This window comes from Nilaparvata lugens, chromosome 3 (genome assembly GCF_014356525.2).
Source record: "Nilaparvata lugens isolate BPH chromosome 3, ASM1435652v1, whole genome shotgun sequence".
Lineage (NCBI taxonomy): Eukaryota > Metazoa > Arthropoda > Insecta > Hemiptera > Delphacidae > Nilaparvata > Nilaparvata lugens.
In genome coordinates, this window is record NC_052506.1 from 81,511,522 (window position 1) to 81,538,389 (window position 26,868).

Genomic DNA, 26,868 nt, shown 5'->3' on the forward strand with positions numbered 1-26,868 from the left:
TCTTTTGTAAGGACCACTTTTTCTACTTGGTTTTGTTGATGATGAACATTGCAGGTATGTACATCACAGCGAAATAAACTTAATGCATTTCTATTCAAGGAGTTCTTGAGTCTCATCAACGCCTTATTCATTTTGTAAATCTGTGAATCAATGGATTTTTAGGGTATTACCTCATGAAATGCAATTCAAAAATAAATAACAATAAATACTTTTAACTCAAGTTGAACTAAACGTAAACTTTCTCAACACCAAAAACAAGCACCATGTTTTTGTACTGCCATACAATAAATTCACATTCACTTTTTCTTCTGGTGATGTTTCTTATACGCAAATAGATCAGTTCGCGGACACTGATAACTTATTACTGAGCAAATAAACAACTTCCTCATAGTTTTAAATTGTGGTGATAATAGAAATCTTTGAACTTTAACCTACAAATACCAAGTTGAGGTTATCATTTCTGTTGACTGGATCAGCTGTTCTTATTTACATTTTTAACGTCAGCTGAGCGCTGAGCAACGGCATACTGGATACAGTTTCACAAAATTTTGTATCCGTTTCCTTTTCTTTGTATTTTGTATCGTCTGCTTAATGCATTCTGTATTTTACTTTTATCATAATATTGATTGTCTATAAAAGTTTTTTTGTTATAAATACTTACACAATTAGATAAGTTTAATCTGAAATTTCATTCCATAATAATTTTTTTGCAGTACCTACTCCAATAACTGCAATTTACCGTTCCTAAGCACGCACTTTTTATCATAGACATACCACATGATTGTCTTTATGTAATTTTGCCATTTATTGACATTTGTCAGTGTATAAAATGATAATAAAGTATTGGCGTGATGAATTGAGCAGAATTAGTGGCAAGAGACATTAATATTTGTAATTTTCTCGCTTTTCATAGTTTGGAGACGTACGGTATTTTTTGAACAACTGTTGAATGTTACTGGCAAATACGGTAGGTAATAATATCTCAAATAAAATTAACTTTATTAATAATTTAATTACAGTAGCCTACTGTAGTTAGGTCTCTGTAATGAGAGAAGGGTATGATACGGTAACATATCTTTCGATTTGTCTACTCCACGATTGCTGAAAAATCAAATCTTATCAAACCGCCATAAAATTGCGTAATCTATAAACAAATTTTTCGTGGATAAATTAATTGAATTTATGCAATTGACTATTGTACGGGAGGCCTACTTGAATCCATAGCTTTATGGTATTCACCATATTCTATCAAGTGTTTTACACAATGTTTCTATGTTGATATCTATAAATCCACACTATATTCTAGTAAGAAGCTTTTATGACAAAGCTATATGCATTGAATTTGTCATTCATAGTATTTTCATACCAAGCGGCCGTTGTAGCCGAGTGCTTTGAGGAGTTGCAACTTCAGTTTGCTCTTACGTGCTTGGACGTGGGTTCGAATCCCGCCGAGGGCATGGGTTTTTCACCATCTCATATTTTTACCTAAGCAATAACAAAGGCTTTTTAGGCATCATCTAACAAAAATAATTGAACCACATCACATACGGTAATTTAATTCCTTAATTCCTCCTTCTACATCCATGACCAGGGAACTGGATAGATGGCGTCAAAAAAAAAAAAAACACGAATGGTAAGATGACAGGTCAAACTATATTGTCCTTGTGAGCATTAAAATACTCATTGACTGAGTAGAATGGGTTCCTCTTCAGCCAGATCTCAACTCTGTTTTTAAAAGCAATACCCTGCAGTTTCTTCACACCAACAGGCAGTTCATTGTATAGGCGCAGTGCAAATATTGGGAAGGAGTCTTTTCTCTTGTTGGTTCTGCAGCGCGGTATGTCAATGTCAAGTCTCCTCCTTGTAGCGTGCACATGACGCTATTCATTTAAAATAGATAGGCAAAAAAATCAACAAACTATCCATTCACCTACATACGATAATAATATAATACCTCAGGAAAAGATGTACCGTAACAGCCTAAGACCATAGAGCATAATAATGCAACAAAAAAATTCTTATATCGACCTTAGTTTTTGAGATATATAGATTTTTCTATATTTTCAAAAAACGTCAATAACTACCTCCTTAGCAAACTATTAGTCAAAATTCGATTTCAAGGATTTGATTGGAAAGTGGATAAAATTTCCTATAAGATTCATATAATTTGTTCCTTATTTGACGTTTTTGAACTTTTTATGAGCGTTTAAAGTTGAAGAAAGTACATTCGTCGAGTTTAAAACCAAATTTCAAACAGTTTGAACGCTCAAAAAGTTCAAAAAGCATTGAACAAAGGAAAAAATTTATGATCCTTGATGGAAATTCCTTCCTCTTTACAACCATTTCCTTAGAATTAGACATTGACTGATAATTTTCTAGGTATTAATTTTCTAGGTGGTTTAAAAAAGTATCTAGATTGATATAAGAAACATTTTCTGAACATTTTTTTTTTGCGAATTCCATATAGAATCTTATATGGTCTTCGGCTGTTACACCGTTCGTGGGACACTGTATAATCTAAAATATAACTAGCCCTACTTTTAAACACGAAGACATCAAGCATGTCTAGTCTCGGCCAATGACGGTCGAGTTCAACCTTCATAGGTCAACAGCTAATGACCAATTTCTGTCCAAGAAGGGTTTCACCCACACTATGGGCTCAATATTATACAAGTTTCCAGTTTACTAGATATATTACCCAAGTATAAGTTGATTATAGGATACAAGGGACCGTGAATTTGTATAACTTTTTGTTAATCAAATTTTATCTGATAAAATTTACGTCTTAATATTATCTTGAACCATGTAAATATTTAAAATATTTCAAAGCTCTTTTGGAGCAAGAGGCGCGTATTATTTCCATGACAACGAATAACACTGCGGGAAGAGGATTCTCATTGATTATTCACTAGCTGTCATACACTCTATCCAATTAGAACTATCAAAAGTTGAAAAATGTTTTTGTCTTTTTCAGAATATTTCTGCAATGGGAAGGTAATCTGGTGCACTCAACGATAAATCTCATTACACTCAAAGGTTTGTTACAGTTTTCAATTTTTTCCAGATTTAATAATAATTGTACATCCACTATTCACAATATTGCACAGTATTCTATTCCATCACAAAATACAGATAATTTTGAATCACGTGAATTTTTGAATGTGTTCTTTAACGTCCACATTTTTGGTAAGTCAGGATTATAATGCAATTACCATTGGAAGTGTAAATTTTACTTTCTATAGCCTATGTATAATCTACCCTTTATTTATCCATAAACGACATTTCTTAGCATTAAAAAATTAATCTTATTTTGTAAGTTAGTATATTATTTACATGTTTTTAATATTTTGATGTAATATCATTCATTAGTTCCATTTCATAAAGTCCATTTCCATTAGTTCTACTCTGTAAATTTGTTACTTAATTTACAGAGTAGTGTATAGTATCTCTTTCCTGTATAGGGCTACTTGTAATATAAATATAAAGAAAATAAAAATCTCAGTACCCTTTTTTTAAAATATTTCATCACAACATGTTTCGGTCATTTATGCAATTTTCAAGTTTATAATTTCAAGACTTGAAAATGGCATAAATGACCGAAACATGTTTTGATAAAATATTTTAAAAAAAGGGTACTGAGATTTTTATTTTCTTTATATTTATACTGTATAGTAGCATTTTGTCGAAAGTTCAAAGAATTTCATATCTTTTGTCGTATTTTTTTTTTGTGCTAATCCATAACAGTGACTATAATATTCGAATGAATTTTATTGATGGTTATCTCCTAAAGGTAGTTCCACCTTTACTGATTATATTATTTGAGTGATCAATGAGTCTCGATCACGACTGTTATACATCAGATGGGACCGTCAGTTTAAAGTGCCCAACCGATAACAAGAGAGTGATTTAGCTAAAAACTTTTGTTCATATCCGGGTTTGAACCCGGACATCTATAGTAAGGTTCACGTTATAAAGGCAGTGGAGAAAGGTAGGAGAACGACGTTGCCGACTTTTGTCAATGACTCTTGTTGCCGTCTCTTGTCTACATCAGATGGGACCTACAGTTTAAAGTGCCCAACCGATAACAAGAGAGTGATTAAGCTAAAAACGTTTGTTCATATCCGGATTTGAACCCGGAGATCTATAGTAAGGTCCACGTTATAAAGGCAGTGGAGAAAGATAGGAGAACAACGTTGCCGACTCTTGTCAATGCCTTCTATAGACGGTAGCTGATACAGTTTTATTAATGTAATATTAACTGTTCATTCTCGTTTAAAATAATCAATTATATTTCATTAAGCAATAAATTATATTGTGCAATAATTTAATAATGAATTTTTATAATTTAGATGAAATATTTTGTTAATTAATTATTAATTCTACATTGTTAAAATTTTAAAAGTGAATTTTAACAATGTAGAATTACTAATTAATTAACAAAATATCTCATCTCAATTAGGAAAATTCATTATGAAATTGCAGAATATAATTTCTTGCTTAATGAAATATAATTGTTCATTTTAAACGAGAATGAACAGTTAATATTACATTAATTAAACTGTATCAGCTACCGTCTAGAAAAGGCATTGACAGAGGGTCGGCAACGTTGTTCTCCTATCTTTCTCCACTGCCATTATAACGTGGACCTCACTATAGATGTCCGGGTTCAAACCTGGATATGAACAAAAAATTTTAGCTCAATCACTTTCTTGTTATCGGTTGGGCACGTTAAACTGTCGTTAAACGATCTGGCAACAGAGCAAAGTGAGAAAGAGATAGGCCTAGCGCTATCCGCTTTGTTGAATGATAGACAAGGATAGCAATACCATTGGTAATCAAACACAGCCACTATAATGAAGACCTTACTATGGGCTTTAAAGTATGCACTCTAGTCAAAATACCACTTCTCAGTAATATTGTAACTTAACAATAATTAACTTATTGTTGTTCACAGAAAGATCAACAAAATGTTCAATTTCAATCATGAACATTCATCATTGAAAAATATATTGACAAATCAAATATAATTGATTATTTTAAACAAGACTAAACAGTTAATAGGCCTATTATATCAAATATACCGGTGTCAGCTATCCTCCATAGAAGGCAGTGGCAAGGCCGAGAATCGGCAATGCTGTCCTATCTTTCTCTACTGCCATTATTACTTGGACCTCACTTCAGTATACAGTTCCACAGATCATCGTGGATAGAAAATTTTGATGGAAATCTATAAATTCTAATTTCTTGATCATCAGTTCTTAAAAATGTATTGTTTTCAAAATCGATAATAAAACACTCAGGGCCGGTTTCCGAGCTCGGGATTTAGGTAAGTTCTAGACTTTAAACAGTTGGAGTCAGAAAATTGGATTTTCAGAACGAGGCATAGTAGCAGTAAATAGTTGCACCAAGATAAATCTTTTTTTTCTCATTTCTGTAATTGGAAACGTTTTTCCTTGACAAAATGAAACATTTATAAATAATTCAAAATAGCTGAAACTTTACACTATTTTCTCTTTATTTTATTTTGTGTTCAATTTTCTATTTTCGAAATTTAATTTAAACATGACTTTGACTATGATTACGACTACGCCTCATTTCAGAAAGCCAATTTTCTGACTCCAGCTGTTTAAAGTCTAGAACTTAGCTAAATACCGATCTCGGAAACCGGCCCTTATTGGCACACACATTCTATTCTACATTGGGATTTGAACAAATACATATTATAAAAATGTAATTTTCAAAATTGATAGTTATAGTTATATCGAGTGACCTGACTGGCTCAGGTCTGGTGTCAGATTTTTCAGGTCGCTACTGATCAATTTCAGGGCCTCTGATATGACCTAACGACTGCTTTTTAGGCAGCCGGGACCGACGGCTTAACGTGTCCATCCGAAACACGAAATTGATAATAAACACCCATTGACACACATTTGATTCTACAACGACATTTGAACGGTTATATATGTTCTGTAACAGTTATATATGTCATTATCATGTTATATATTATATATATTTATTGACTCTGTGATTTTGTAAATATTTTATGTTTTGAATGTTGTTGAATTTTGACTAGTAATACTCTTAACGATCTCAAGAGCCTCCTATAATAAAATGGTTTGATTTTATTTGAAAATGTGAGCCAACTTTTTTAAAACATCTGGATATCCTCTATCAAAGGCTATCCACGTCAATGAATCTGTATCTCACTTTAGGGCTTAGGCCCGGTTGCACAAAGACCGGTTAAATTTTAACCATGATCAATTCCATGAGAATCAATCAGAGAAGGCCTTTTTGATAAGACGGCTTCTCTGATTGGTTCTCGCGGAATTAATCACGATTAAAATTTGACCGGCTTTTGTGCAACTGGCACTCAGACTTTATAATCACCTGCCAGCGGCAGGTATAAAAAATAAGAATAAAAATAGTTGGAATAAAAATTCATGTAAATGCTAATTAGTTTAAGAAAGAATTATATGACTGGCTAGTTCTAAGGCCATATTATTGCTTAAGTGATTTTAACTACAAAACATATTGGATCCTATTCATGTATTAATTTATTGCATGTTTTATGACTCTGTGATATGTATTGACTATTGACGTTGCTCATAACTTGATTGTTCCATGGAAATTAAATTTATTTATTTATTAAATTTACTCACCCAATCATCAATCCTACAATAATTTCAGTTGGACAGTATGAAACGAACAAGGGAGTCTTCGAAGAAAGGGCGCAAATCGCTGGAAAGCGATGAAAACGACTTTGGGTTGCCGGGGCGCAAATCGTTCCCCGAGGATCTGTTCACACTGCCCAGTGAACTGATTGCGCTCACTGCCAAACGACGCCGAGATACGTCCATTGCATCGGCTAGGCAAAGCCGAGCCTCGTCTACGGTCAGTTGCCTCATTTATTCAGAAAGGAGGATATAATCTTTAATTAGATTCAATTTTTATTGGCAGTATTCGTTGGATGGGAACTGGGTATGATCACATTGTTGTATAAATTATTTATAAGGGTATGATCACATTGGATGCGTATATGTGCAGGTGCACGCAAGTTCATGTATGATCAAGCGCGCAGATGAGAAACAAAATCTGGAAAGAATAATAGGAACACTCACACTGAACGCGTGCACTTGCTGGTTGCGTTTATTGTGAGCAGATACAGACAAGTCACTCAATGGCTCTTTCCAGATTTTGATTCTCGGCTCATGATCTGATGGGCACTTGCACATACACGCATCCAATGTGATCATACCCCAATGAATGAAACATTCACAGTTCATAGTGTGAGTAATTTGGGTGAAATTGAAGCGTAACCTCCAATCTTCTAAGCGGACTGCAATGATTGTGACATTAAGAGTCGTCAAGATCTGAATTGCAACTCTCAATGAGACCACCCAAACTGTCCTCATAAAAGACTCTGGTAAGCAAAAAAGGAATGATATTTAAGAGAGTTATTGATCAGCTGTAGTTGAAATTGAATATATGAATTTATAGTACCATCTTGGAACAGGTAGGCTATAGTACCATCTTGGAACAGGTAGGCTAAATGACATACAAGGATTAGAATCATAAAGAATATTATAATGATCATGAATACGTAACAGACCTTCTAAAAAGTGTAATTTGGTTTGTTTTATTACCTTAGAATAGTAAAGCATGTACATACAATGGTGGGTCCACACAGTTGGACAATTATGTTGACAAATAAAAAGAGAATTCAGAATCTTCAAAATACAATGTTTTGAATTTATTGTAGAACTCCTAGTCACAAAAATCATGTAATTAATGAAAATCCAGCTGTTGCATAAACAAACAAATATTGAAAGTTTTCCACAAGACAAGAGAAATTGAAAAGGGACCGCGACGAATAATTGGGACCGCGGAAAGGTCTAACTTTAAATATACGACCTCAAAAGGTAAATATAAAAAAAATGTAATTTATAAATGTTTCTAAAAACAAATGTAAATGAAAATGGTTGAACAATGAATCGGTAAGTGCACAGAAGCACAGAACAAAATACTTAACTAAGAGGTTAGATGTCTTCACCAGCTGGCTTAAAGAAAACCAGTAGGATTTCTGGAAGGTCTGCGATGCCCATGGGCTGGACACCAGGTAGGCGTCGGCGTCAAATTGGACCAGATACCCGGACAGAACCGGCAACAGGACGGCAGGGAGCCGTGGAACCAAGTACCAGGGCGGCGTCGGCGGCGAACTGCGCTGAATCTTCAGAAGACCGGCAGGGAGCCGTGCAGAAGTTGAATCCACTCCAAGTGTGACCAGCAGCAGGCAATGATGGTAACAAGGGCGCTGTACTAAGCGTTACAACTCAGTAGGTTTGTTACAGATGGAGATAGAATTGAATCCAAGTCGGTAGGATGATGATTACAGATGTCATCACGGCAGGTGTTGCGCGATAATGCGTAGGCTTGTGCATGGACAAGATGTTGTTAGAGAAAATTAGTAACTCCAGGCAAGTGAATAGATCACAAATGTAAATTGTTGTGGTGATATGAACGAAGCACACAAAAATTCTGATAAACCACAATGGTGATGATGATAGTTCAAAGAAGGTGTACACACGGCAGGCGCAATGTAACTTAGCAGCATACAAGTAGATTGATAGCCGCGACCCAATAAAGCAATTTCAAACATGAACAGTTCTAGGTTACAATGAGGTGGCAACTGGTGGCCAAAATAGTGCGCAATAGTCACTGAGAAAAGAAATCACAATGGTGTAGATTTCAAATGATGAGAGGAAATTACAAGGGTTGATGTAATTCCAAGAAGAATTGTCATGGACAAGCTTCTTCAAATCCTAGATGCAGGATAAATTGTAACCTTGCTTAGTAACTAGTTCAATGCAGAAATGTCTGATGCATAAATAATGTTTTTAATGCATTGAGTGTGATGGAACTATATATTTTCTGGATGATTGAAAATTGTCAGGTGCTGACAAAAATGTTCTTGCAAGTGAGAGATTGCAAATAAAGTTCATGATGAAACAAATAACCTAACATGTATCATTGGACACAGCTAAAATTGAATACAGAAAATAAAGTTCTTCTGAGCCTTCTTCTAGTAAAAATAGTTCATTCTGGATATTATCGTTGTTGGATCAACAGTTCTTCAGAATTAGAAGCACAAATTTGATAAATGTCGAAATTCGAAGTTGTGGGACAAAGCACATTGCGTGCGAGTAATGTCGTTCAGTTACTTACAAGTTTTTTGACACAAATAATGATGAACGTTGAAAACTAGAATACCACAACGAGAATAGATATTTATGAATCGATGAGACACATTTTCATGCGAATTTGTCACTTTTAGATAAAAAGGGATAAACTTGAAACTTGGAAATACACTTTCTTTTGGCCATTCCATCGAGACGAGCAGGTAGGAAGAAAGCCTACAAGGAAGTGTACCAACTGTGAAACAATGAACCCACCAGCAGAAAAAATGGCAAATATAAATGAATAATGCCATAATAGGCTAAAGTAGGACTAATGCTGAACTAAGTATAATAAATCTAATTGATAAATCGATTGAAAATGACAAACTTGACGAATAAAAATTAAAACTATCAAAATCGACAGGGCAAATTGTGAACACAAGCACCAGCGCTCCAAGCGGCAGCAACCAAAACAAGTGGTGACACACAAGCACCAGCGCTCCAGGAGGCGGCAACCAAAACAAGTGGTGACTGCAAATGCCAGATTTAACATAAGGTCCCCCCTTGAGGCATCAAGGATGTCTCAAAAGAAAAAAAGTGAGCAAACAAAAACAACAATTATGTTAAATCTGGTGATTAGAGAGGCTCACGACAGGAGCAGGAGGCATAAACCAAATTTGATACAAGGTATCTACAAGAAAATGTGCCTAGACAAAAGACAAGTCAAATGACAAAAATAGACAAGATCGAACAAAAATCCACTTTCTGCTGAAATGGCAGATATATTTAAAAATGATGCAGAATCACTAATGGGAAACAAATTCAAAGGACTTAATCGAAATACGCAGATAAACCAATTACTAAATATACAAGAAATTCCAAATAGAAGGAAGATATGAATATGACAATAAAAACTAACAATATTGCAAATTGATGATAATGAAGGAGCGATGCTAGCGTCCGACGCCATGCCATTGGACAAAAAAATGAATGAAAGGATGATTAGACACAATACAAAAATCAGATAAATGCTAAAAAATGAGCATCTGACAACATACCATCAGTAAAAGCCAACGTAAAAAAAAGAAAAATATAATTGAGAATATGCAAATAAGACATAAGTGATAACTAACCTAATCTAATTCTTCTTCTTGAGGCAGAGGAGCGATGCTAGAGATAGCACGCTTGAAAAGTCCAGTTTCCGTAAGTACCGTAACAACGCGCACCTTCTGGTCCTTTCCAGGGTGTAGTTCAACAATGCGTGCTAAACGCCATGTAGAAGGAACAGTGCCAGGATCTTTGAGTAATACGATGGTGTCCACCTTGAGATTTTCAGATTCCTCAGTCCATTTTGCTTTAGTTTGTAGGGTAACGAGATATTCCATTGACCATTTTTTCCAGAGCTCTTTCGTAGCTAGAGCAAGATTTTTTCAGCGTGAACGATGATCTATATGAGTTGTCTCAGGTAGCGGAAATGGAAGTGCAGTAATGGGCCTTCCAATAAGAAAATGTCCGGGAGAAATATATTGCAGGTCTTCAGGGTCCTCAGAAAGAGGGATAAGAGGCCTGGAATTCAAAATCGCTTCCACTTGAGCAGAGAACGTTGTTGCATCTTCATAGTCCAATATTTTGTTGAATGAAATAGTTTTGAAAATACGCTTGAAGTTTTTTATCGCATTCTCCCACAATCCACCGAAGTGAGGTGCTCGTGGAGGGATAAAACGCCATGAAATGTTAAACAATGTCGCAAAATTTTGAATTTCAGACTGTGATCGTTCATTCGCAAAGAAATTGCAGAGTTCTTTCAATTCATTGTTAGCGCCTACGAAGGTAGTGGCATTATCGGAAGAAATTGAAAACGGTATACCACGACGTGCAGTGAATCGAATAAGTGCATCAATGAATCTTTTAGTTGATAACTCAGAGACAACTTCAACATGCACAGCGCGAGTTGCCATACATACGAAGACAGCAAGATACGCTTTAGAGTAAGTACGTGACTTAGTAGTACCTAATCTCAAATTGAATGGTCCAGCATAGTCAATACCCGAATTATAAAATGGAAATTCGGTTTGAATGCGCACAGCAGGTAAATTGCCCATAATTTGTTCAGTACGGGAACTAGAGAAGCGAAAACATGTGATACAGGCCTTGAGTACACTTTTCATGGTACGACGAGTGGATAAAATCCAAAATTTTTGGCGAATGCTGGCCATTGTGGATTGAACACCAGCGTGAAGCAAACGTCTATGACAAGAATTGATAAAAGACCGAGTGAGTTTGTGCTTAGCTGGAAGCAAAATTTGATGTTTAAAATCAAATGACATTTTTGACTCTTGAAGTCGTCCGCCAACACGAAGGAGGGAGTCAGAATGAATGAATGGGGTAAGACTTCTGATTCGGCTGTTAGGCAGCAATGGTTTGTTGGCCTTCAATTGACATATGTCCTGATGAAAGGCTTCAATTTGCACATGATGAATGAGCTTAAGCTCAGCTTGTTTAATCTCCTCAATAGATAATTCACCCTTGCGCAATAATTCGGGAAATTTACAATTTCGAAGATTGTGCACATAGCGCAATAAATACGCTGTTGTACGAGTCAATTTATGATAATTGGAAAATTTATTGATTAGTTCATTGAAAACCGGTGAAGAATCAATTTTTGTAGCAAGTGAAACAGTGCTTCTGGTTGTTGAAAAATTGGTTGAAAATTTATTCCATGTACTTGGAGATTGAGACAACCAAGTAGGTCCGTTCCACCAAAGAGTGCTAGTAATCAAAAGATTTGGTGAGCAACCTCTAGAGACGAGATCTGCGGGGTTCTGATTGGTTTTAACATGATTCCAACTGAAATCAGCTGTAGTATTCTGAATTTCAGAAATTCTGACCGAGACAAATACGTCAGATCGGTTTGGAACGGCCTTAAGCCAGTCACAGACAATCTTTGAGTCAGTCCACAGAAAGACTCCTGAGAATGAAATTCTAGATGCGGAAATTATTTTATTGACTAAGCGGGAAGCTAACAATGCAGCCTGTAATTCCAATCTAGGAATTGTCAAAAGTGGTCTGAGTGACGCTAATTTTGATTTCGCAGTGAGGAGGCAAACGTGCACTCCTTGTGAAGTTGTACTCCGAACATAGATGCAGACACCATAAGCGGTGACACTTGCATCAGCAAAAGCGTGTAATTCAAGGATAGCATCTGGCTCAGGGGCGAGAATGCAGCGCGGAATTGTAATATTTGAAATATTAGGAAGCTCTTGCAAAATAGCTAACCAGTCAGCTAACAAATCAGGTGGTAATTTTTGGTCCCAATCAAGTTTCAATGGCCATAATTTTTGAAATAGCATTTTAGGCAGAATTACTACCGGAGAAATGAGACCAAGAGGGTCGAAAATACTAGCAATACATGAGAGTAATTCTCTCTTTGTGAATGCGGTTTTGTGGATTACATCAGCTACACTGGATGAAATAATTAGAACGTCTGAGGTTGAGTTCCAGATTAATCCTAACGCCTTAACTATACTGTCATTTGAATCAGAAAGGGGTTTGGATGATACAGTTTCAACAAGGTGTTCAGGAATGCTGTTGAGTACTTCATTTGAATTTGACAACCATTTGCGGAGTTCAAAACCTCCATTGGACAGAGTGTCACGAATTTGACGCAATAAGTCAATTGCCTGTTCAACAGTAGAACAACCACTTATAAAGTCATCCACATAAAAATCATTTTTAATGGCATTGGCAACTGGTGAATTCGGTTCGCAATCTATATCAGCTAAATGATTCAGCGTACGAGTGGCTAGAAATGCGGCAGGAGAAGTACCGTAACTGACGGTGTTCAACACATACTCCTGAATTGGATCATTAACATTAGATCGCCAAAAAATTCTCTGCAAATTTCGATCCTCGGGATGTACCAAAATCTGCCTGTACATTTTAGTAATGTCAGCAATGAAAGCAACGCGGTGGGTGCGAAAACGCAAAACTATATCGAACAGTTCAGGTTGAACGGTGTGACCTACATGAAGGGCTTCATTTAAAGAAATGCCTGTATTAGATTTAGCAGAGGCGTCAAAAACTACGCGCAATTTTGTAGTTGTCGAGTCGGGCTTGAAAACTGGGTGGTGTGGTATATGAAAACATTTTTCATAAGGCTGACTGTCAGGTACAGGAGACATATGACCAAGAGATTCATACTCGTCCATAAAGGCTACGTATTGGGAACGCAATTCAGCATTAGTAGCAAGTCTTTTTTCCAAAGAATGAAAACGCACAAGTGCTTGATGACGAGATTGACCCAATAAATCGAAATTATCTTTTTTAGGTAGTGCAACCGAGAAGCGGCCGTCTTGTCCACGTTGTACATTATCAAGATAGTGTTTTTCAATTTGATGCTGCTCCTTAGTTACGCTATCTTTGGGAAGGACTTCCTCAATTTTCCAAAACTTCTCTAATTGTCTGGAAATGTCATGAGTTGACACACAATTTGAGCTAACGGGTTGCTCGCATGAATTGAGAATGTTAGGCGTGATAGCTCCCCAAACAACCCAACCCAGTTTGGTATTTTGAAGAGTGCATTCATCAGCTAACTGAATTTGACCACAAGCTTGGATAGAAGAATAGATAGCAACACTGAGAAGCAGGTCGACTCCCTTAGAAACATGAAATTCAGGGTCAGCTAACTTAACATTGGGTGGAATATTGAAGTTTTGTAAGTTGAGCCCAAATGGAGGAATGCTAGGGGTAATTTTCTCAGTTAATATGCAACTGACTTCCTTCGACCACGTTCGGTCAGGAGAATGTATGAGAACAGCAGCAGTACACACAGGTGCTGAACTGGTACCAGACACAGTGTGAATGGTATTATTAGAATACACAGAGTCAAGGTCCAATTGAGAAGCAAGAGCCTTGGAAATGAAGCAAGCATCACTACCGGTATCAAGCAGTGCGCGACATGAAATAACTTGATTATTTTTACTCAAAATATGCAATTGCGCTGTGGGCATGATGTTAACTCGTTGTAACAAGCTAGGTGAGTTTGAATGCGCACAGTTTGAATTGCTGATGGCTTGTGAACTTGTCGACGAGGTCGGAGTGACAACAGTTGTGACACTCGAAGTGTCAGACACTGAAATTGATGATGCTTGACTGACTGGATGAGTCAAGCTAGGTGTGAACACAGCTGGGCTAGGTATGTCAGACTGCTTTGACTCAGAACAACAACAATTCGATGAGGACTTAGAAGCCTGCTGACGATTTGGTTTACGAGTGTGAGCATTATTTGAAGAAGTATTTTTCCCTACAGTTGGGGAAGATTTACTATTATTGAAATGCAATAATGAGTGATGGGCCTTGCCACAATCTCTGCAAGCACCAAAACATTGGTGATCCTTACTGAAAGGTCGAAGACAGTTTCTACAGAGATTCTTTTGCTGTACAGCGTTTAGACGAGCTGTAGGCGCCATATTGAGAAATGTATTGCAACGAAAGACATTATGATTGGTGTCATTGCAAAACAAGCATCCAGAATACTTGACAAAAGTTGAGGACGTGCTGGGACGAGAATTATTGTTAATTGAATTATGACTAGGCTTACCATTGCCAGACTGGTTGTTGACCAGTCGTTGCGCAGATTGCGCATGACTGCCGAGACCAAAGGAGACATATTGGGAAACCTTGTGCTGTTGCTCCATAAAGGTCCAGAGGTTGTCTAAGGAAGTCTTGTCCTTAACGGAGTTTGACCGCTCCCAATCACGTAAAGTATTGGCATCAAACCTAGAAACTATGAGATGCATGAATAATAGATCCTTTACCTCGATGTCAAGTTCAAGTGACTCTAACGCTGTAATATTCAATTTTTGGTGATCAATAAATGTTCGCCATGATTGTGCAGATTTAGAGTTGAGTGATGGTGGATTCATGATGGCTGAGATATGGCTATCAGCAATGAGTATTACGCTGTCATAGCGTTGAGTAAGCAAGCTCCATGCTAGCTTAAAATCTCCCAGTGGGGAATTGGCGATCCGATTCAGAGCTTCGCCTGAAAGAGCCTGTTTAAGATACTGATACTTAATGCTAGGTTCTACCGAATCATTGTTTACAATTATACTAGAAAATCCAGCTTTATAATCGAGCCATTTGTCAAAGTTACCATCGAAGGTTGGAAGAGGTATTTCAGGTAATCGAAAATTACTATTAGTGGGTGCGGGTTGTGCAACAGGAGCTGGCGCAATATTGGCGTCAGTCTGGCCATGTGCTTTTTCAAAGTTATGTATGTGTTTGTTTATGCTAGCTGTTCAGAAAGAAATTCATCTAGGGTAGCAAAATGCTCCTCGTCATTAAAATTATCTGAGTCTAGAGATTCTAGCTTGTCTTTTATTTCAATGTATCTGTCCTTCAAATCTTGGACATCAGTTTGCAATAATTTCAATTCATAATAAGCATCCTCAGAAAGAGGAGCTTCAAAATTAAGTTTCCTTACATTCCAGCGCAAATGCTTTATCACATCTCGCCGCTCAGCCATGACTGCCTGAAGGGCAGAGTTGCTTCTAGTCTCAGGCATATTCTGAGGTAAGTTAATTTATACAAAGAATCAATTTAAATAACAAAAAAGAGCAATTAATAAAATTGATGCATAAATACAATATGTCTGGGCATCACCGGCGTGCGTCCTCTTCGGTCGGTCAGTGCGCTGTGTTACGTTCAAGCTTGAGTCAGTGGCAACGAGTAAGCCCTGCGCGCAGCCGAGCGAGTAGTCCGCAGCCAGTTCACAGTCCCAGGAATTAGAGCAGGTTGTACCCGACACGAACACAGCGTGTCCTGGAGGGGTTGCCCAATAACTAAAAATGACTCACAGTGAATTAGTATAAGCACTACAATGGTCGTGCACTATGCTATACAAGAAATGTGTATGCAAGTGCGAATTTACAAAAAACGCAACTGAAGGTTGGAATTTTCGCGGTCGACGGTAAGTGTAAGTTATAGAGGTCGTAAAAAACAAACGGAATTTGAACCAAGATGGCCGCAGGCCAAGATCTGGCTGAGGAGGACCACCTTTGTGAGTAATTTCTATAAGGTGATAGAGGTGGGATAAGGTGATAGAGGTTGGTAAGGCACTTGACATAGAAGTTCGTGCTGAGATGATTGATGTGTGCCATCGATTGAAGAAGCAGAACAATCGGTCAACTCCTGGTATAATAGTGCGGTTTGTACGAAGAACTGATAAGGAGTTAATGTTACAGAAAAGACGTGTGAAACGCACACTGTCAACACGTCATCTGGGACTTCCATCGGATACACCCATATATTTAAATCAATCTTTGTCCCGAGCAAGACGGATTTTGTTCGCGAAAGCACGGCAAATAAAAATCGACAAAAAATACAAGTTTCTGTGGGTCGACAAAGGAGGCAATATAAAGATTAAACGAGAGGAAGGCAGCAAAGCAATTCTTATCTCTAGTGATGTCGACTTACAAAGACTCTAGATTTCAACAACCTTTAGTTTGTTATCAGAATGTTGGTGGATTGAGAACTAAGCTTCATGAGTTATCTCTTGCACTCCTGAATTCTTCTTGTGAGATTATCGTCTTATCTGAAACCTGGCTGACTGAGGACATTAGAGACGGTGAATTCTGTGATGGCAAATACAAAATTTATCGATGCGACCGTAACCCAACATTATCAGGTAGAACGAGAGGCGGGGGCGTGCTGGTGGCTGTTGCTGCTTCGTTGTCGACTGCATTGGTGAGTGTGCGTGCGGAGGTCAGATCCGAATCACTCACTGTCAGACTGCGTCTGCCTGGACGAACTATCAACATCACAGCAGTTTATCTGAGACCAGCAGCTGGACTCCTCGATTATCAGAACTTTGTAGAGAGTATTGAAAGCGAGTACGTTTTGATAAACGATGACAATATTATTGTTGGCGATTTCAATCTGAATGAGATTACTGATTATAATTTCAACTTCTCTGTCGGCTCCAGTAAGGCTAGATGTATTGCTCAATTAATGAGTCTGTTAAAATTTGAATTCCTTCAATAAATAAATAAATAAATAAATAAATAAATAAACCTTTTATTGCAACTTCTACAGTATTTACCTATTGGTACATAGTAAAAATAAAATAGAATTTTCATGGTTGCAAATCAGCTTCCGCTGAGGTTACTTCTTTGGTTGGCACCAAATGAAATATGAACATGATAAATAACATTCACTTTTGGAATTTAGTCTTTGTATAGCCAAACACCGCCGTACACCTTCTTCATCCTCTCCCATTCCGTCCTCTCCTGTGCTACCCTCTGCCATGTTGCTCCACCACAGACTCTCCTAAATTCCTCGTCCCATCTGTTGGTTGGTCGTCCTCTGCTTCTCTTCAGTGTTCGTGGATACCAGTCTATTATCTTCTTTGTCCATCTGTTGTCTTTTGTTCTCGCTATATGTCCTGCCCAGTTCCATTTTCTTTCTACTATCAACCGTCCTATGTCCTCAACCATTGTCTCTTTGGATATCCATATTTTCGTCTTTTTATCTCTTTTAATAACTCCCAACATGATCCTTAGCATTGCTCTCATACTAGTTCTCATTTTCCTGATAATTTTTCCTGTGAGAGTCCATGTTTCACAGCCATACAACATAACTGGGATTATACACATCTGAAGTAATTTTCGCTTATTTTCCATAATAACCGTGGAGCGGAAAAGGTGATTAAATCTTTTAAACATTGACCATCCCAACGCAATTCTTCTTGTGATTTCTCCCCATTGACCGTCTTTTCCAATTCTTTGCCCTAAATATATGAAGCTGTTGACATTTTCGATAATTCTTCCTTGGTTCAAATCAATTACTTCATCTGCTTGACAATTGAAACTCATAACCTTTGATTTTTCAAAATTTACTTTAAGGCCTATTTGTTTTGTTTCTTCCATCATCTCATTTAACATATCCTTAACTTCACTTGCACTTCTTCCTATAAGAACAATATCATCGGCAAATTTCAAGCAGTTCAACCTCTCCCCATTGATATCTATGCCTCTATCTTGCCAGTCTAAATTTTTGAAGGTTGTTTCTAAAACGGCATTAAATATTTTTGCAGATGGAACATCACCTTGTCTTAATCCTCTTTTCACACGTATCTCTTTACTCTCTCCTCTTACTGAACATTCTAATTTCATATTCTCATATATATATTTAAAAATTTGTAAATATTCATCTTCAACACCAAGTCCAGCTAACGTATTCATAATAGCGTTGGTTGTTACACTATCGAATGCTTTTTCAAAGTCGATGAATAGTAGGACCATTTGGAAATTGTATTCCCTCGCCTTTCGTATCAATTCCAGCAGTACTAAGATATTGTCTAGTGTAGAGAAATTTTTCTTGAATCCGGTCTGATCGTTCTGTGTTGCGGCATCTAAATTTCTTCCTATTCTGTATGTTATTATTGCAATGAAGACTTTGTAAATTGTACAGAGGAGACTTATTGGGCGATAGTTCTTTACTTCTTTTCTGTCTCCCTTTTTATACAGTAGTATTAGGTTAGCCTTCAACCATAAATCAGGAACTTTTCTATTTTTTAGACATATATTAAACAACTTGACTAGTATACTGGTTACAGCTCTTCCTCCCGCTTTTATTTCTTCATTTGTAACTCTGTCCGGTCCTCCCGCTTTTCCTTCTTTTAATTTGCTTATTACTCTCTCCACTTCACTTTCCAGGATTGGAAGGCTATTTTCTACTTGACCTGCATCCAGCTGTTCCTCTCTCCTTCCACTGCACTCTGCTGATGTGTCTGTTTCAGGCCCCTGTATACTATATAATTTTTCATAGAAGTTACAGATTGTCCTGAGAATACCTTCCACTTCTCTCTCTTCCTCGCCAGTCTCATTTTTCATCGAGATCATTATATTGGTGCCTAGCTGTTGTCTTCTCAATGTTTGTTTAATACTTCCTCTTGATTTAATTGTGTCTTCTAATTCTTCAGTTTTCTTGAGCGCTGTCCATTCTTTCCATTTTCGCCTTATTAATTTAGAAATTTCAGTGAATTCAATTCTATCCCTATCAGACGTTTTCAGTCTTCTCCTTTTTGCCAAAAGTCTGATTATCTCTCTTGGAGTTGAATGTCTTCTGTTTCCTTCTCTGTCGTTCAAGGTATCACTTGTACTTTTAATAATAGCAGATAGTTTACTTGATATGTCTTCCATATCGGAGCATTCAGTATTCATTCCATGAGCTAGGTTTTCTTCCAGTTTCTCTTCAAATGATTTCATTTTTAGTGCTTCTGAACTCAGTCTCGTACGGACTTTTTTGTTGAATCTTCTTCTCTCTTCTATTTTTATAATCATCTTAATTGGTCTATGGTCACTTCCTATGTTAACATCATTCTCTACGTCCACATCTTGTACAATGAGTTTTTTGTCTGTTATGAAGAAGTCAATCTCATTTTTTGTTTCTCCATCCGGACTCATCCAAGTCCACTTTCTTGTTTCATTTTTCTGGAAGAAGGAGTTCATCAAATACATATTTTTCCCTTCAACAAATTCAACAAGCCTATCTCCTCTTTCATTTCTTTCACCAAATCCGTAGTTTCCAACACATTTTTCACCGTTGTTCTTGCCAATTTTTGCATTCATATCTCCCATTATTATATTGTACCTACATATATCCTTTCCTAAGGCATCATTCAGTTCTTCATACAGTTCTTCAATTTCCTCATCAGTTGAATTTGATGTTGGTGCATAGACTTGTATTATTTTAATTCTACCCATTCCTTCTTTGAGTTTCCAAATTATTGTCGATATTCTGTGAGTATGTTGCTTGAAGCTTATGATTTTCTTTTTTGTCGCATTGTTTATTAGAAAACCTGTTCCTCCTGTTGGACCATTGCCATTCACGTACAGAACAATATTATCATCATCCAGGCTCAAACATTGTTCTCCGTCTCTCCTTACTTCCGCAAGTCCTATTATATCCCATTCTACATTTTTGACCTCTTCCACCAGCTGTTCCACTCTCCAGTTCTCCCTAAGAGATCTACAATTATATGTGAGTATAATGATATTATCTTGATTTTTTCTCTTCGCCGATCTTCCATCCTTTCCGTAGTCTTTATCAGTTGGTTTCCTTTCATTTTCCGTTCTTGCTATTCTAACTCCACGCCGTGGTTGCTACTGTGGTTGTGAAGGCTCTTCCACACCACCCTGCTCTCTTCCAATTCTCTTTATATATGTTTCCATTGTATTCAAGTTCTTTTTCTTCACGAGTCGTTCCGTTTTTGTGTTTTGGGTGCTTGCGTCACCGTCGCCTCCTGTTGTGGGAGAGCTTCCCTCACTCCTTGGCCTTTTTTTTTCTTTTTCCTTATTATATGCTTCTTTTAAGCTATCCAGGTTGTAGAGCTCACCGTCAATCATTAATTTATCTTTTTTCATTAGGACCTGTTTACCTCGTTTCTTGTATTCCATAAGAAATGGGAATAATTCCTTTCTGATGATGCGCGTTTCCATGTCAAGGTCTTCCCTTATTTTGATGTGGTTAAACCTTTCTTCTCTTGACAACTTGTATTTCTTCCTCAAAACGTCGTTCCTAGTAAACATTGAAGTCAACTGTGCTCTAATTGGTCTATCCTTTTCAGTAGGATTCAATTTTCTCAAGTTATCGATATCCTGATTTCTAATATCGACGCCAATGTATGAAAATATTCCTATTATTTCTTCTCGTAGTTTCCAGTAATTGCCTCTATCTTTCAGGCCAAAAATGATCAAGTTTCTATTTCTATCTGAGTTCTGTTTCCATTCTCTTTCCGTTTTTATTTGCGTTTTCAGTAGTTCTACTTCTTGCTTCAGGGTTTCCAGTTCATCATTGAACTTTCTATTGATTTCATCAATTTTCGTCTCCAGACAGTCTAGTTTATTTAACTTTTGAAGAATCTCATCTAATTTTCCTTCCATTTTCAGTATTTAGTTATTTCGTAAAGATCCACTAATTACCCCCTTGAACAGAACTTAATTAATACTTCCACAAATACGGCCATTAACAATAATAATAAGCAAAGCGTTAATAAAAATGTGTCTCAAAGGGAAGGTAACAAAGGAAAACCTGGGAAACGCCAACGAGAGCAATCGTGGCCCTGGAGAGAAATTGGAAGCTCCTGATGAGAAGGGATACGAGCCAGAGGGAGAAAAAGAATAGGAGAGACTTTTCAAATTTCGAACTGCGCTTTCCAAATAAATGTTTTTGTTTTTATAATTAATAAACAGTAGGTACGAGGAGCTGTAGAAAAGAGACAGATAGTTCAGCTTTTTGACAGTTGTTAATCTGTCCCATTGACCTTCTTCCCGAAATAATAATAATTGCCGGTTGAATCAATCTTGTCAACCAGATGTAATAGGTCATAGACTATTTCCTATATATAATGTTTTCACTACAGACAGACTGCTCCTATAAAATTGGCAACTTTGAGCAAGCTCTGATACAGAGCACTCCTTGATACAATGCCGATTAAATAAGTTGGTACTCCTGTTCGATTCAAAATGTCCAACCGGCCAATACTACTACGCTGAGGACGATTATACGGAATTTACACACCACTACTAGCACACTAAGACAGCGATAAGATAAATAACAGCTTGATGCTTGTTCTAATTGTACTCGAAAATCAGAATCTTGGTTAGACGACAACTTTAGTTTCTTTGTAATAACTTGTACTCACGTAAGATCGCCTTTAATAAAACTTTTAACATGAAATATTCACTTTCACATTCACTGAGCTGAAAAATTTCAAGCATCAAAACAAATAAACTTGTTAAATTACTTCAAAATACAGAGCTAACACTTTTATTACCTTTCCACTGCAAGTCAAGCTTGCCAACCAAGCTTGACTTTTTCCTTCAATAATGTTCCAAATATAAATGGAAGAACTCTTGATTTAATCTTGAGTAATATCCCGTTGAATGTTACCAGGCAAGACGATCCCACGCTTGCTGAAAATAGTCACCACCCTGCTCTTGTTTTTCACATTGAGATGACTCACGTAGCTTTCCTTCCCACTAGCATTTCTTACTATAATTTTAAAAAAGCAGATTTTCATAAGCTTTATATAACTTTACAAAATTCTGATTGGGACAGTTTATACTTGATTGAGGATGTTGATAAAGCCGTTGAGTATTATTATGATTTGTTGCTTAAGGCTATGAATCAATGTATTCCAACAATAAATAAAATAAGTAGTATTAAGTATCCACGTTGGTTTAACAATAATATCATAAAAAATCTCAAATTAAAAAATAAGTTAGCCCGTTTGAGAAAGTTTTCAAATCATTACAAGGAAAGGTTTCGAGAAGTTCGAACTAAACTGAAGTTTCAAATAACAGTTGCATATCACAGCTACATAACAGGTGTACAAAACAGTGCTAAAACTAACATTAAAAGTTTTTGGAACTACGTGAAGGATAGAAGAGCAAATAGAACCGTACCTGGGGAATATGAAATTGACAATGTGAAGATTCCTGCTAGAGAAGTATCTCAAGCATTTGCTGATCATTTTGCGTCTGTTTATGATAATGATACTCACTTTGTTCTCGACGACATAGTAGGTCCCAATAACAATTTCAAAATAAACGGTGTCTCAGACTCTTTTAATATAAGAATCATTACTGAGGGAGAAGTAGCTGAATCTATTAAAAACCTAAAACCTAAAAGATCTTGTGGTCCAGATAACATACCCCCCTATATAATAAAGGGCTGTGGGGAAATTTTGATTAGGCCTCTACACTATTTATTCAACCTGTCCATCCGTAAAAACAAGTTTCCTAGAAGGTGGAAGGAGGCAAGAGTCACTCCGATTCCTAAGGGTGGAAAATTAAATGATTTGAAAAATTTCAGGCCAATATCCAACTTGAATGCAACTGCAAAAGTATTCGAGTATGTACTGTTTGAGCATATTTTCAATAATTTTAAAAACATTATAACGGTTAGTCAGCATGGTTTCCTTAAAAAACGATCAACTGTCAGTAATCTTCTCCTATTTACTAATTACATTTCAAGTCACCTTGATAAAGGCATACGTGTTGATGCAATTTACCTCGATTATTCCAGAGCTTTTGATAAGGTAGACCACAAAATCCTTCTGCAGAAAATGTTTGCCTTTGGTTTCACATCCGAAATGGTTGCCTTCTTTCACTCATACCTCAGTCAGCGTTTATTCTTTGTGTATTTCAATAATATTAGATCAAAATGTTTCACGAGTGGTTCAGGTGTGCCCCAGGGGAGTAATCTTGGGCCTCTTTTGTTCCTTTTACTTATTAATGACATTCCAGAGTGTATTAAAAACAGTAATTGTCTCATTTATGCAGATGATGTTAAAATTTATCGAACTATACAGGATGATCAGGACTCTCAGATGTTACAGGAGGATTTGGGCAGGTTGAATGATTGGAGTGAAAAAAACAATCTGGCATTAAATGTGAAGAAATGTAAATTTATTGTCTTCACTAGACAGCAACAGATTTTTGCTGACTACAAATTATTAGATGAACATCTTGAAAGAGTTTATGTGATTAAGGATTTGGGTGTCTACATAGACTCCACTCTCACCTTCAGAGATCATATTAATTACATCCTTGATATTTCAAATAAGATGCTAGGATTTATCATAAGAAATGTCAGACACTTCACAGACATTGATTTAATCAAGATGCTGTATCTGGCCCTGGTGAGAAGTAGACTTGAGTATTGTGCAGTTGTTTGGAGTCCTTATCAAGAGATATATATTAGTAGTATCGAACGCATACAAAATAAATTCCTCAGATTCATGTATTACAAGAAGTATGGACATTCATGCCCGTATGACTTTTCTATGAGGTGTCTGAGAGTCAGTTTTCAAATTATGTCGTTGAAGAACAGGCGGGATTTCGTATCATTAATTGTTTTATTTAAAATATTGAATAATCATTTAGACATTCCGAATATTATCGAACTCTTTAGTATCTTTGTTCCGTTAAATAGACCTAGATTAAATATGTTTTTTGCTTTGGATAGAATATACACTGTACATCATGCAAATTGCTTCTTACAAAAAACTGTTAGATTGTACAATTCTTTGAATACGATTCTAGATATATTCGCTGATAATTTGCGCAATTTTAGTGAACAATGTTATCAAGCTCTTAAATTATAAATGTTTAATCAATTTTCAGACCATAAAAATTTAAAATTCAAATTCTTCTTCTATAATAGGCTTGCTACCTATTCTCTTTTTTCAATTTGCCTTTTTTTTCTTTGGTCTTTTTTTCTATTTTCTATTGTGTCTTGTGTTATTTCATATTTATAATCTTTCTTCCAAACTATTTTTATTGCTATTTTTAGTTTTTTTTCTTTCTTACTAATTTAGTTTCAGTTTGTGTAAACAATTGATTTTCAATGAGGCTTGTTTTGGCATAAAGCTGTAAGCCTCTATATGTTGTTGTAATTTTTCTATTCATGTAAATAAATACTAAATACTAATTTGGGTGAAATTGAAGCGTAACCTCCAATCTTCTAAGCGGACTGCAATGATTGTGACATTAAGAGTCGTCAAGATCTGAATTGCAACTCTCAATGAGTCCACCCAAACTGTCCTCATAAAAGACTCTGGTAAGCAAAAAAGGAATGATATTTAAGAGAGTTATTGATCAGCTGTAGTTGAAATTGAATATATGAATTTATAGTACCATCTTGGAACAGGTAGGCTATAGTACCATCTTGGAACAGGTAGGCTAAATGACATACAAGGATTAGAATCATAAAGAATATTATAATGATCATGAATACGTAACAGACCTTCTAAAAAGTGTAATTTGGTTTGTTTTATTACCTTAGAATAGTAAAGCATGTACATACAATGGTGGGTCCACACAGTTGGACAATTATGTTGACAAATAAAAAGAGAATTCAGAATCTTCAAAATACAATGTTTTGAATTTATTGTAGAACTCCTAGTCACAAAAATCATGTAATTAATGAAAATCCAGCTGTTGCATAAACAAACAAATATTGAAAGTTTTCCACAAGACAAGAGAAATTGAAAAGGGACCGCGACGAATAATTGGGACCGCGGAAAGGTCTAACTTTAAATATACGACCTCAAAAGGTAAATATAAAAAAAATGTAATTTATAAATGTTTCTAAAAACAAATGTAAATGAAAATGGTTGAACAATGAATCGGTAAGTGCACAGAAGCACAGAACAAAATACTTAACTAAGAGGTTAGATGTCTTCACCAGCTGGCTTAAAGAAAACCAGTAGGATTTCTGGAAGGTCTGCGATGCCCATGGGCTGGACACCAGGTAGGCGTCGGCGTCAAATTGGACCAGATACCCGGACAGAACCGGCAACAGGACGGCAGGGAGCCGTGGAACCAAGTACCAGGGCGGCGTCGGCGGCGAACTGCGCTGAATCTTCAGAAGACCGGCAGGGAGCCGTGCAGAAGTTGAATCCACTCCAAGTGTGACCAGCAGCAGGCAATGATGGTAACAAGGGCGCTGTACTAAGCGTTACAACTCAGTAGGTTTGTTACAGATGGAGATAGAATTGAATCCAAGTCGGTAGGATGATGATTACAGATGTCATCACGGCAGGTGTTGCGCGATAATGCGTAGGCTTGTGCATGGACAAGATGTTGTTAGAGAAAATTAGTAACTCCAGGCAAGTGAATAGATCACAAATGTAAATTGTTGTGGTGATATGAACGAAGCACACAAAAATTCTGATAAACCACAATGGTGATGATGATAGTTCAAAGAAGGTGTACACACGGCAGGCGCAATGTAACTTAGCAGCATACAAGTAGATTGATAGCCGCGACCCAATAAAGCAATTTCAAACATGAACAGTTCTAGGTTACAATGAGGTGGCAACTGGTGGCCAAAATAGTGCGCAATAGTCACTGAGAAAAGAAATCACAATGGTGTAGATTTCAAATGATGAGAGGAAATTACAAGGGTTGATGTAATTCCAAGAAGAATTGTCATGGACAAGCTTCTTCAAATCCTAGATGCAGGATAAATTGTAACCTTGCTTAGTAACTAGTTCAATGCAGAAATGTCTGATGCATAAATAATGTTTTTAATGCATTGAGTGTGATGGAACTATATATTTTCTGGATGATTGAAAATTGTCAGGTGCTGACAAAAATGTTCTTGCAAGTGAGAGATTGCAAATAAAGTTCATGATGAAACAAATAACCTAACATGTATCATTGGACACAGCTAAAATTGAATACAGAAAATAAAGTTCTTCTGAGCCTTCTTCTAGTAAAAATAGTTCATTCTGGATATTATCGTTGTTGGATCAACAGTTCTTCAGAATTAGAAGCACAAATTTGATAAATGTCGAAATTCGAAGTTGTGGGACAAAGCACATTGCGTGCGAGTAATGTCGTTCAGTTACTTACAAGTTTTTTGACACAAATAATGATGAACGTTGAAAACTAGAATACCACAACGAGAATAGATATTTATGAATCGATGAGACACATTTTCATGCGAATTTGTCACTTTTAGATAAAAAGGGATAAACTTGAAACTTGGAAATACACTTTCTTTTGGCCATTCCATCGAGACGAGCAGGTAGGAAGAAAGCCTACAAGGAAGTGTACCAACTGTGAAACAATGAACCCACCAGCAGAAAAAATGGCAAATATAAATGAATAATGCCATAATA

General features: G+C 36.5%; 2 protein-coding genes across 4 annotated transcripts in view; one reads left to right on the forward strand and one right to left on the reverse strand.

Annotated features, from left to right (window-relative positions):
• Positions 1-2,974: 2,974 nt before the first annotated feature.
• The window catches only part of LOC111047953 (dynein heavy chain 7, axonemal), a 207,161-nt gene continuing 183,267 nt past the window's right edge, over positions 2,975-26,868 (forward strand). The window contains exons 1-2 of the mRNA XM_039422913.1: positions 2,975-3,036; positions 6,688-6,891. Of these exons, the coding sequence (XP_039278847.1) occupies positions 6,697-6,891 (195 nt within the window). The 5' untranslated portion in view covers positions 2,975-3,036; positions 6,688-6,696. The remainder of the gene's footprint in view (positions 3,037-6,687; positions 6,892-26,868) is intronic.
• LOC120350602 lies at positions 10,205-15,149 on the reverse strand. Of its 3 annotated transcripts, none has more exons than XM_039424777.1 (2): positions 13,308-13,385; positions 10,205-10,832 (listed from the first exon to the last, which is right to left on the reverse strand). In XM_039424777.1, exons 1-2 carry the CDS (start codon positions 13,379-13,381, stop codon positions 10,604-10,606), a joined length of 303 nt encoding a protein of 100 aa, XP_039280711.1. In that variant the 5' UTR covers positions 13,382-13,385; the 3' UTR covers positions 10,205-10,603. The 3 variants fall into 3 exon arrangements, with proteins under 3 accessions (XP_039280711.1, XP_039280710.1, XP_039280709.1); XM_039424776.1 differs by lacking the exon at positions 13,308-13,385 and adding an exon at positions 12,962-13,241 and having other exon boundaries at positions 10,248-11,116; XM_039424775.1 differs by lacking the exon at positions 13,308-13,385 and adding an exon at positions 13,487-15,149 and having other exon boundaries at positions 10,255-11,011.

What these genes read in the sequence shown, in the direction of transcription:
- LOC120350602 (XM_039424775.1), bottom strand. Translation starts at nt 15,097, where the DNA reads ATGAATCCACCATCACTCAACTCTAAATCTGCACAATCATGGCGAACA. An exon ending in CACTACCTAAAAAAGATAAT is followed by an intron (nt 11,012 to 13,486) that starts TTCGATTTATTG and finishes TCTTCCGATAAT; the next exon opens with GCCACTACCTTCGTAGGCGC.